This window comes from Saccostrea cucullata, unplaced genomic scaffold, assembly GCF_032062105.1.
Source record: "Saccostrea cucullata isolate Sc308-1 unplaced genomic scaffold, CSIRO_AGI_Scuc_v1 ctg5082, whole genome shotgun sequence".
In the NCBI taxonomy this organism is placed as follows: Eukaryota; Metazoa; Mollusca; class Bivalvia; order Ostreida; family Ostreidae; genus Saccostrea; species Saccostrea cuccullata.
This window is the reverse complement of record NW_026930414.1, coordinates 1-12,504: the sequence shown is the minus strand read 5'-3', so window position 1 is coordinate 12,504 and position 12,504 is coordinate 1. Positions and strand designations below refer to the sequence as shown.

At 31.5% G+C, this 12,504-nt stretch overlaps 1 protein-coding gene across 1 annotated transcript; it reads left to right on the top strand.

Moving 5' to 3' along the window:
- The first annotated feature begins 893 nt into the window (after positions 1–893).
- On the top strand, positions 894–4,499 carry LOC134228485 (uncharacterized). The gene is made up of 4 exons (XM_062710142.1): positions 894–973; positions 3,089–3,260; positions 3,353–3,519; positions 3,714–4,499. Exons 1-4 carry the CDS (start codon positions 943–945, stop codon positions 3,794–3,796), a joined length of 453 nt encoding a protein of 150 aa, XP_062566126.1. The 5' UTR covers positions 894–942; the 3' UTR covers positions 3,797–4,499.
- The last annotated feature ends 8,005 nt before the right edge of the window (positions 4,500–12,504 follow it).

Here is a 12,504-nt window from a genome sequence, read left to right as displayed (position 1 = left end):
ATGGATATGCCGTATCGACATAAAAAAGGGAGATTCCCTTGTTAATTGATAATACGTCGTCGATATATCTAAATTTCATAATATATTGTGATTGACGTTTTTCATACTAATTACATGTACTAGTCCATTATTTATACACTGAATTGCATGACGACGAATTTTTCTCATGTAATTTCCTAATTTCCTAGACAAGGAGCATATGGCAGGTGTGATCGGTCAGCAGGGGATGCTCACTCCTCTAAGGCACCTGATCCCACCTCTGATATTTTGGACGTCCGTGTTGGCTCTGCTCCTATTTTATATTGTTTTATGGACTTTTGATCTTCGTTTTCTCCATATGTTTAAAACAACACTTTCATTTCTTCATTGGCTGTTTTAAGGGTAAAAAAGATTATCATTTTTGTAATAAAAAGAATTATAACATTCACTATTCACACTAAAATATTTAGAGTTTTCGATAGTTTGTTTATCAGTGAAGCTGCAATATTGACAAAAATGATTTGCATCATTTTTTTGGTTCGTGACAAACTTCATCATCAATTTTTAAACAGACACTCTTACTTTCCTAATTTATTTTTTTAAGACCAAGGTCTCTTGAACACTGCCATAATTTAGAAATATATTCTGTCCTTGGAACTTTAATGTCTCTGTATTTGATTTCTGATTCTGCAGTAACTTTTGCAATGCTTTTTTCTTTTCTTTTCTTTCTATTTTTGTTTTGTTTTTTTCTGTTTGTGTATAGTAAAGAGACTCATTTTCTGGTCTTTTTCAGGATAGACGATGTAAGCCATGGTTAAGTTCATTGTTTAAGTTAAACTTCTTTGTTGTGTGTTCATCAATAGTTTTTTTTTCTACGTAATAAATTCGTGTGTTTATTTTCACGATAGGAACTGCGCATTTAAAACAAGAACGATAAACCTCGACACCTTTTTGTAGCACGCTATGAGAGTTATTTTTTTCTTTGTATTTTCAGGTAAGTTTCTGACTCAGTTGATTTTTTTTATTTCTTAGAATATAATTATAAAACTATACTAGGTTATACAATCCTTGTTATATTGGGATAATTTTTACCTAAATGAAGTAAAATACTAGGATTGGAATGAGATTATATTATGCACGTAAACTATTTCTTCTGACTTATTGAAAATAAAATGAAAGACCCCTCTCTGTCGGTAACAGCTTACATCCCTTAACTGGCAAAGTTGCAGGGTTTTTTTTTTTTCAGGTAAAACAGGTCAACTTATATCTTGAGGAAACGCTTTAAATATATCCACACACCCATGCTGTTATGTAAATAAAAAGAAAGTAGGCCAAATTCAGATACCGGTATATGTGGTGATAGGCGTTTGCGATCGAAATACCTTACATGTTTTCATTTGTTTTTTTTTAATGTTAAATATTACATTAATTATTTACACATACATGCAAAGTTTTTTATTGTGTAATTTATTGTGTAATTTTAAAACAACGCGCAAAATGAGAAATACACAATGATCTTTAACTAGCATAAGACATAAATTAAGTCGGTATGGTGATCAAATCTACTATAACGCAAGTCCGTTGTTCAAGAATTTGATCAAGTGACCATTTTCATGTCATATCCCGATCAAACTCTACAAGAGATATCTTATTTCTTACCTTTGTAATTGATATACGACAACGTTAATCAGGATAAAGGCAAATTGACTGTAAAACAGTCCTGTCTGTGTATGACAGCTTTCAGCTATAGTTAAGATTAAGTTTATCAAATGTAAGTCATATGCAGTATACGATATAATATATGAAGAATGAAAGCACTAGCACCATCCAATTAAGGGTAAACACTTTCGCTTTGTCAAAAATAGGTCAATGTGCAGGGTCAATGTCAAAAGGTAAAAATTGTTGGCATTTAAAAAATAACCAGGTTAAAGAATGGAGAGGTACTCAAAAGAACGACCTTATCACAACTACATTGATCATATTTTTTGTGGAAATGTTTAGTGTATTTATTTATTGTGATAGATAAAAACATGTTCATAGAGAAATACTTTATTTAGCTTATTCAACATTAAACTATTAACATAGTTTAAACGTTGATCTTTTGTCGTTATCAGTCAGAAAAAAAACACAACTATTAGAATTTTAACTATACAGATTCCTTGAGTTTTAGTAATGATATTATCATGTTATTATTATTCAGCAAACTGAATGTATGGAAAATAAAACACGGAGAAAAATGTCTACACAGACTTTTTGCCCTGAAATTAAAAACTTTTACTGTGATTCAGTCGGTAGAGCGCTTGATGTCGTAGCTAGGTTCAACTATGGCCGACGCTTATGAAAGTCAACACAATAAAAGAAAGTGAAAGTCTATATAAAAAAGATAGTGAAAATCATTCATATGACATTTAAATAACCGATGCTTGTTATCAGGGAATGCGATTGCACGATAAAGATCCCTCGTTGCTAAATGTGCCTGCGTGCAAGTACTTTACAAATTTTAAAGCTTTCCACCGGATTATAATTTTGAAATTGGATGTAAAACAACAAACAATCAAATATTCAACTCTTGAAAGTAACACATTGTCTCCTTTAACTTAACTTTTAAAACTACAATCATGATGCCCTTTTGTTTAATAAAATAATCAAATCTTTTAACAAAAAAACTAAGTGTAATAGATAGATAGAATTCTGTTTTTTTTTTTTTTGGTGTAACATGCTAATTCCCCTCCAGATTCAGATTTGTCATGATATTGGCATTGCCAGTTATATAAAAAGGCACACCGAAATCAGGGAAGATCAACATTGTTTACAATTAATAATTAATATGAATCGCAATGGTTTGAAAGCGACATTTCTACAAAAGGTTGTAAAGCAGCTGATGACAAGACGGAAAGACGCCTTTATTTACATGTTCGTAATTAAATTTAGATATTTATAATGTACACTGTACTTGTAAAATGAATACAAGGTCAACATGTATATGTACACTTAATGGCATAATTTACACGTTTCGCCACCTGCAAACATGTGTGACATTACTAACGCATGTTAAAATATGTCACATGTATTGATAAATCATCGAAAATTTTCTTTTCTTTTTTTTTAGCTGTATTATTAGGCGTTTCAGGAAGATGTAGATTTCTGGAATATGGATATTATTATGATGACGATGATGGAATGTTAAAGAAAGGTATACATTACAACTATGTTTACTGCAGCGGCTACTGTAACTATGAAAGCAATTCCTGCGACTATGTTTACCACGTTTCAAGCAGTGTGTAAGTGTATTTCTTACAATTTCACTGTATTCAACTAATATAAAGTGTGTATTTGGACCTTTGATAATAATTTCTTATTTACACCATTTAAGGAGTGTTGGAGCCATTATTGGTGCAGTCGTCGGTGGTTTAGCTGGCCTGGCAATACTGGTCGCTATTTGTGTAGTGGTGGCTTGTGTTTGTGCTAGGCAACGTAGAAGTCCTGGTCAAGTTATCTATACCAGTCATCCTGGAAACAGAACGGTCGCATACAACAATAGTGCGTTCCTTAAAATATATTTATTTGAAACGTTTTATCTTACATAAAATGAGGTTTACATGCGGTAATGTATATATCTTTAAAAAAAGACACTAAAGCAGATGCTGTAAACGTGGTGCATGTTTTTCTATACATTTTGAGTGACCATTGTTTAAAAAGGGAGTTAAAACAGATATTTTTTTCTTATTCTACAGCTACAACGCAGTATCCAGTCGGAGTTCAACAGCCTGTGTATACAGTTTCTACAATGAATGAAAACATCCCTAAACCCCAGTAAAAGAATTGGCATAAAATGATCAAATAAATCGACGACGTCTTCTCCTATAAATATGCAAACTATAATTCACCTGTTTTACACAAGTTATTAATATACCCTATTAAAATTATTTGTTGTTTATGCAGTCTGCCTTTCGAAAAACTATTATTTTAAATAGTTAGCAGATTCTGCTGAAAGGTCTCTGAAATGTTTTTTGTGAATATATAGCGATCAGTATTTAAGGTTGTTTTCCAATACTACTCTGTATTCCTGCTGGTCATTGTTATAACAATTTTCTTTTTAATACGATGTAAATATCTACTAGATTTATTTTTAAATACTTTGGAGGATAGACAAAGGCTGTCCAAAAGCACAAATTGTATCAAAAATATCCTGTTTTTTAAGCATGTTTCAAATTTTCAATCTATATTTTTATTTATCAATTGATAAGAGTTTTTTTTATCAGGTATTATGATAAGGAGGTTTTTTATTGTCCTTTATTGACCTCGTGATCACATGGCGGCGAATTACCAGTTTTCTTACTGCTGCACTAAAATGGCACCAATCAAATGATTAACGAATTTATAATGATTGTTTTATTATATAAATTAAATGAAATTATTCTCTTACTTATAAAAAGGTGCTGGAAGGTTGTTAATTCTGAATTTTATTTGCCATAATAGTATATACATTTACATATACATTCATAAATTCATGTAATTTATATATTTCCTTACATGTTTACAAACCTTTGGGTAAAGTACAAATTTTTTGCATTTATAAAATATATATAAAATCGTTTACTACATGAACAGTACAGACAAAATACAGTATAGAAGAGTGAAAACTACATTCAAAGTAATTAACTCAAGTGGTAAAGCACATACAATGTTATGCCTTTTAAAAATTAATTTTGCAAAGCTTTCAGCTTAAATTAAGCATTTATCTGATAAAAGAGCACCAATTAGCCAACACTGAATTTACTGCTGTTGATAAGGAAATTGATTTTGACTTTTTTCATTAATAAAGAAGTGATTTGATGACTTTTTTACTATCTATGCGATTTATTTGAATAATTTAATGCTTTCTTTGGTAAGTAGTACAGGAACTAAAATCGCAGCTAATGCAGAAATAATACATAAACCGCTGGCGCTGTTTATGTAATTTTTTTCTGTCATTGCTGCGACATTTATTACCGTACTAACAAACAAATCTTGCTATTGTTTATATTAACATCTATATACAAAAAATCATTTAAAGTAAAATTAATTTTATTAACTAATGTTTTAAGATGAATATGTCATTGTCATAGTCCAGCAGCAGTTACATGATGAAACAAGTAGTGTTTGTAAAACGCTCTTGCTCCTCTATGATAGCTTTCAGCTGAAGTAAATGTTTTTTTTTCAAATGCCAGTCGTAAGAAGAATACATCCGAAGTATTAAAACTCTAGCACAATTCTTGTAAAAGTAAAATGTGTATGTTATGTTTATCAAAAGTAGGTCATATTCCAGGTTCAAAGTCAAAAGACAAAAATTGCTGGCATTCATAAAGAGGTATCGACAAATGGGAATGATAAATATCTATATTCGAGGATAATTGTTTCACATGGGTCAAACTCAAATGTCATCAGGTCATGAAAGGTCTTATTGCAATATTAGTAATTACAAAAGCTAAGTAAAAAGAAAGTGTTTCACAAAATCGGCTCAAAACTTAAAAGTGAAGAGATCAAGTATGTTGATACACAAAAAATGGCCTTATCACAACCATAATGATATATAAGCAAATGCTTATTTCAATTTTATGTTAAAAAGATAAAAAGTTTAAAAAGAAGTGCTTCATTTGGCTTATTAAACATTTAACTGCATTTATGTAGTTTAAGCGTTGATTTTTGTCGCTTCTCACTCAGAAGAAAACACAGCAAAGAATTTTAAGGTCGGATTCTTCTCTCACAACACTGTATTTCTTATTTTTTTTTTAATTATTAAAATTTTCACCAAATCAAGAAGACTATGTTAGATTAGTTTTGACATTTTATATTAGAGTCAATGTCAGGTAAAGATCATTACCTTTTTCCTGGTTGTTAAGGATAAAAAAATCTATTCAATCATGAAATTGTGTCTTCTATTTCAAAAGATTGAAAGATTTCTTGATTTGTAGCATTGATATTATCATGTTATTATCATTCAGCAAATTGAATGTATGAAAATAAAACACGGAGAAAAATTCTACACAGAGTTTTTTCCTTGAAATTTAAACCTTTACTGTGGATCAGTCGGCAGAGCACTCGCTTGAATATTAAAATGTCGTAGGTTCAATGATGACCGACATTTATGAAAGTCGACACAAAAAAGAAATTGAAAGTCGATACAAAAAAGATAATGAAAGTCATTCGGATAAGATCTCAATACTGGTGACCGAGGCCCATTTTCACGGAATGCGCTTGCACGATAAAGATCCCTCGCTGATAAATGTACCTGTCTCTTAATACTTGTCTAGATGTTAAGCATTTTCACTGGTATTTCATTTTGAGTTCGATGTAAAACTACAACGCAGCACAGTAAAGGTTACAAAAAGGGGACGGAGCCTAATTTGTACGGGAAAACTTAAATATGGCATTATACAAAGTATACGTCATACAACGATTCTTTAAAATACCGCAAAATGAGGTGCTTTGCTAATTTACCTTTACTAAATCATCAAACGACATCAAAACGTACTACAAAACGCTATTTTGTCGTTAGTTAAATCCCACATAATAAGTTATAAACAAGTCACTGATAGCAATACACTTGTCAATGTGACGTAATTTTATAAAACTTGAAGTAGTTTGTATGCAGTGAGAGACAGATCCAGCATTATTCTCCCAACCAAAAATGTATTCTTTAATTAGATAAAATATCATTTACAGATATTCTATAGGGCATTAACTTGGATTCAATGTCTTCTTTGCGATTTTATGAATATATTCTGTATATTACGTAACTATTTAATTGTCACTGCCGTATATTTGTATTGTAGCACATCGGAGGGTAATGCGGGGGGTCTTAATAAATCGATCTAGTGCAAAGGCATACACTCTATGGATCATTGTAAGCTTTTACTAATAAACTCTAGAACTATTAAGGTATATAAGATCACGGTACTTTTCATAAACTACAATGCGTGTAAATAATTTTTATAAACTAAACTTGGAATTTCAAAGTGCGTTGATTTTGTCCCAATTTTAACGCACTTTGAAATTTTTTTCAAAGTGCGTTGCCACAATGGTTACCAAGTACATGTATATTTGGAGAATTGTATTAGATTTTGTCATAAAATAAAAAAAATTGGGCAAAATTTTGTATGGAATTGTATAGAAAGCAAAACAAAGTCTCATATTTAAGCACCAAGGAAATTCTACGATTTCTCTATATTTCAGGGATTTATTTTTTATGTCATTTCAAATCTAAATTAGTCAAAATAATATACATCAATCCGTGCATCAATATTTTGTTTGCGTTAAGTACCTTTAACTGTACTGCGAAACAATCATACATTTAAAGCTTGAAAGTAACTATAATTTATTTATTTTTACTGCTAGTCTTTTTATTAAATAGATAGGCCTAATCAAATCTTTTAACAAGGAAAAAAACTAAATATAATATATAGATAGGAAACAAAATTATTTTGGGGGTAACATGTAAAACCAGTTTGACGCCCCTACATTGGTCATGATATTGGCATTGCCGTTCAAAACGCACACACAGGTCACGGATGTTCGACATTGTTTACAGTTAATACGATTAATAATTAGTATGAATCGCAATGGTTTGAAATCAGCAATTCTACAAATGGTTGTTAAGCAGCTGATGACAAAAGACAAAAAGAGGCCTTGTAAATGTTTATTAATTTTAACATGAAAACATCTTTTAAATTTACTTAAATTATACTGAATGAATAGGTATGTTTTTATTCAATCTTAAAGATATTTATAATGTACACTGTACAAATAAAATGAATACAAATCTTTACATGTATGCCCTATAACGACATCTTTCACCACCTGTAAATATATGTGCCATTTACTAGCGCATGTAAAATATGTTAAATGTATGAATAGTTATCGAAAATTTTATTTCCCCTTTTCAGCTGTATTATTAGGCGTTTCTGGAAGATGCCGATTTTTGAAAGATGGAAATTATTTAGATAAGAATGGAGATTTGAAGACTGGTGAACATTACGTCTATGTTAATTGTAGTGGTAACTGTAACTATAAACTCAAATCCTGTGACTATGTTGATTCAAACAGCGCGTAAGTGTACTTCTGTATATAATCATCCATCGTGCTAATGTTCTTCTTCGCCCTATAACTATAGTCCTGCTGGACACGTTTTACAGGTGACGTAAATATAGTTAATAATGAGAAACTGAGATCACTTATTTTAAAAGGTCCTAAACATAGGGAACCCCGATCCTTCAACTGGCATCGGAATTTCATAAATATTATGGATTCTGTTGAAAATTACGCCGGACGATGGGCCAGATATCAAATAGAAGACGTTGACACTCTGTCAGAATGGATTAAATGTATCGGATCCGTGTTAAAGTCGCGAATTAAAAGATTGAGGGGCAATACGAAAACCATCTATCCTTCTCTATTCAATAATCCTGAAGTGATAAAAGAATTACATAGATTATATGAACAGTGCGTACTGATCCCTGCCGACAAAGAAGGTAACAACATTGTCTTCGTTTGTAAGGCTCATTACATGTATATAGATTGTATTTTAGCAGAACTTGGATTTAAAATTCTACAAGTGGTAATCCTACTTATACAATGTACCCATACTTCCTTTTCTAAGGAAGAAATTCTTTAAAATCATATGTCAATTTAGAATATTTTTAATATTCCACAAAGCAAAAATGAATTTGAAATACCCTATAAATATTGAATTCCAAAACTTCATAAAAATCCTTACCAACAAAAATACATTGTGGGTTCCAGTAAATGTTCAACCAAGCCTCTTTCGTTACTCCTCACTAAGATATTAACAGTAGTGAAGGAACAACTTCGTGATTCGAGTCCTGTGCAACAATATACTAGTATTCAAGAAGTGGTGTGAATCAGATGTGGATACTCAAAAATTCAAAAGAACATTTGGACAATTTGAAATCGCAAGACTTTACCAAAATCAACAGCTTAAAAATTTACGACTTTTTAACATAATGCATAACTATTACCCGCGATAAATAAAAGTCCAGGAATTTTAATATCAATGACAGCTGCTTTTTCAATAAAATGGAACTACTAAATTTTAATTATCTGGTCATTGATCATTTGCAAAATCATTTTGTTAAAACACATTCTTATTGCAAACACAAGTACTCTGAAGTTGACATCAAAGAGATGCTTGAGTTTCTGATTGACAATATATATGTATGGTTTTTGGAGACCAGGTCTTCCAACAATCTATTGGAATTCCCATTGGTACAAATTGCGCTACGTTATTATCAGACCTATTTTTATATTTACATGTAGCAGCATTTGGTGCAAAATTTTATGCATGAAAAGAAAAATAAACACTTGCTGTGGCCTTCAACTCGACATATAGATACATGTATATCTAAGACGTATTGTCAATTAACAATTGTCATTCCCATTCCTGCGTCGATACGATATATCCTGATGAGCTTGAAAAAAAAAAGATACTACAGAGTCCGACACTTCTGCTTCATACTTGGATATTTTACTTGAAAAAGGCCTAAATGGTAATCTAACAACCAAGCTATATAATAAACGTGATGACTTTAACTTTTCTATCGTCAACTTCCCTTACTTATGCAGCGATATATCTTCATAACCTGCATACGGAGTGTATATATCTCAGTTGATTCGATACACAAGAGCATGCTCTACGTATGAACAATTTCTGGATGGAGGTAAATTATTGACAAGCAAGTTGATGAAACAGCAATATTAACAGTCTCGTTTAAAGTCATCATTTCGTAAATTCTATGGTCGATACAATGACCTTGTCAGCAAATACAATTTATCATTGAGACAAATGCTGACTGACGTTAATCATACTAATTGTTACATGTAGTCCATTATTGATAGAATGAATTGTCGACGGATTTTTCCGTTATTTCCCGATCATGACAAGGAGCACACAGCGGGTGTGACCTGTCAGCAGGGGATGGTCACTCCTCGATGGCACCTGATCCCACCTTTGATGTCCGTGTTTGCTCTGCTCCTTTTTTGTATTGTTTTATGGACTTTGATATTGAATATTGTTCGTTATCTCCATATCCTTGTTGCATTTCTCTGTATTCCACCTATATAAGCATAATTTTGTATCTTGGATAATGATTCATTATTTACGTCGTTTTAAGGGGTGCTTGACTCATTATTGGTGCAATCGTCGGTGCTTTAGCTGGTTTGGCAATATTGGTCGCTATTGGTGTTATAGTGGCTTGCGTTTGTGCTAGGCTATGTAGAAGATCTGGTCCAATTATTTATACAAGTCGTTCTGGAAACACAACTGTCGCATACAACAATAGTAAGTTCTTATAATATTTATTTATTGGAGAATTTTTATTTAACATGTTTATTTAACAATGGGAGTTACATGAAAAATGTATATTTGAATAAAACAGATACATTACTAAAGCAGCTACTATATCAACCTCTGAAATAATGAAATGTTAACTTCTCGAACAAAGAATACGATTCATATATTTTCTACGTTAAAAATATTATTTCTCATCTTCTACAGCTACAATGCAGTATCAAGTTGGAGTTCAACAGCCTGTTTATACAGTTTCTACAGCGAATGAAAACGCCAAACCCCAGTAGAATGGAGTGGCATTCAATTTGAATGATCAAAAATCATCAGAGGAATTAATCGAATTCGAAGACTTCTTGTCCTAACAACATGCAAGGGAAACAACTCCTATTACATACAAGTTATCAATACTTTGTTATCTGATGCGCTCTAACTTTCAGAAAACTAATATTTAATTAACATCTGTAGCTGATTATGTTTGAAAGTCTTGTAGATCTCAAAAATTATCTATTTTGTGTATAGATTGCAATGACTCTTTTAAGTTATTTTCCCATACTATGTCTCCCATTTTTATTTTAACAACATATTTTGTTTTAATACAATGCTAATATTTACTAGATATTTTTTTTTCAAATATTTGACCCTGCTATGAAAAAATAACTAACGGAGTTAGGCTGTCCGAAGGCATAGATTGAATTAAAGATACCTTGTTATATTTTGAGGCAGGTTTCAAACTTTCATTCTATGTATAAAAATATTTTTAATGTGAGAAGAGTGTTTTATCAGGTATCATAATAAGGCATTTTTAAAAATGTCTTATGACCTCCCAATAATTTATAATTTAACACTCACCTGAGCAAAATGCAAAAGTGAGCATTCCTTACTGAAATGTGTCCGTTATCTGTCATTGTTGTCGTAACGTTCATATTTTCATCTTCTTCTTCAGAAACACCAATTTCAGCCAATCTTGGCACAAAGTATCCTTTAATACACATCACTCAACTTTTTTCAAGTGATAGGCCACACCTTCTACCAAGGGGAGATAATTAAGAAATACAGAAATTGGGTGGGATTATTTAAAAATGTCTTCCCAAGACGTCCTACACCATATAAGATTATACCTAAGCAAAAGCTTCCGGACATAGTGTAGATTCAAATTAGTTCAAAACAGCACAGCGTAGGCCACTATGTTTAATCAAGGTTTAATTTAGCAATACATAGGGAAAATCTTAATATTTTTTGTTCTCAAGAAATGCAGAGTCATTAAACATCCTAAGGTAGTTTGAATCATGAACCAAAAAAGATAAAGTGCAGTAATTATATATGGGCTTTAAAAGTCAATCTATACAAATCTCTCAATTACATCAAGACCAGTTTTAGAATGTTTTGCAGGAAGTATCCTCAAGTTTTGTAGAAACAAGTTTGTTCAAATCATGAACCCTGGGGTTGAAGTAGTCTATGGTCAATCAAAGTTTAATCTAATTAAAATTAGACCTTTCATTTCACTCTTCGTAAATTGATTTGTCGCTTGTGAACGAAGTGACTAATCATTTAATTTCTATGAAATACTTGATTCTGATTGGTTGAAAAATTCTTTTGATACCTGCATCAATAAAATCTAGAGTTCGCTTGCACTAAGCAGCCGGAACTACTTGGCAGTCTCTACATGTATATTTCCCACTTCCAGGTTACTTACTTCTTGAAGGAATAATTAAATAATTTTACTTTAATAAATATTTTCCTGAATCTCGAAATCTGTCCGTTATGTTCCTGACTTATTTCTACTTTCGCTTCTTGTTGAATAATCGCCCTTTGCTAAACAAATCAAATCGTCTGCATAACAACAGTACAGTTTTGGGAAAGAAGGAGAGAAATCGACATAATATTGTTAAATGTTTGGCTTTGAGATGTCTGGTATGAACAATAGAATTCTGAAGAAACGTTTTTTATGCTACCAAAGAGAGGAAAACCATTAATCTGTTAAATTTTGGGAAACGAATGATCGAGAAAAACGACACTGCATTAATGAGGACATATTCTTTTAATCTAACACAGTCGACAGCAGACTCTTTCAGGTTTTACAGCATTGAGAAGTTGTGAAACGTACATGTGTATTTATAATATATTCAGATGAAAAGATGTGCAAATAGAAATCCAAAATTTCTCTGACCTGGCAACTGTGG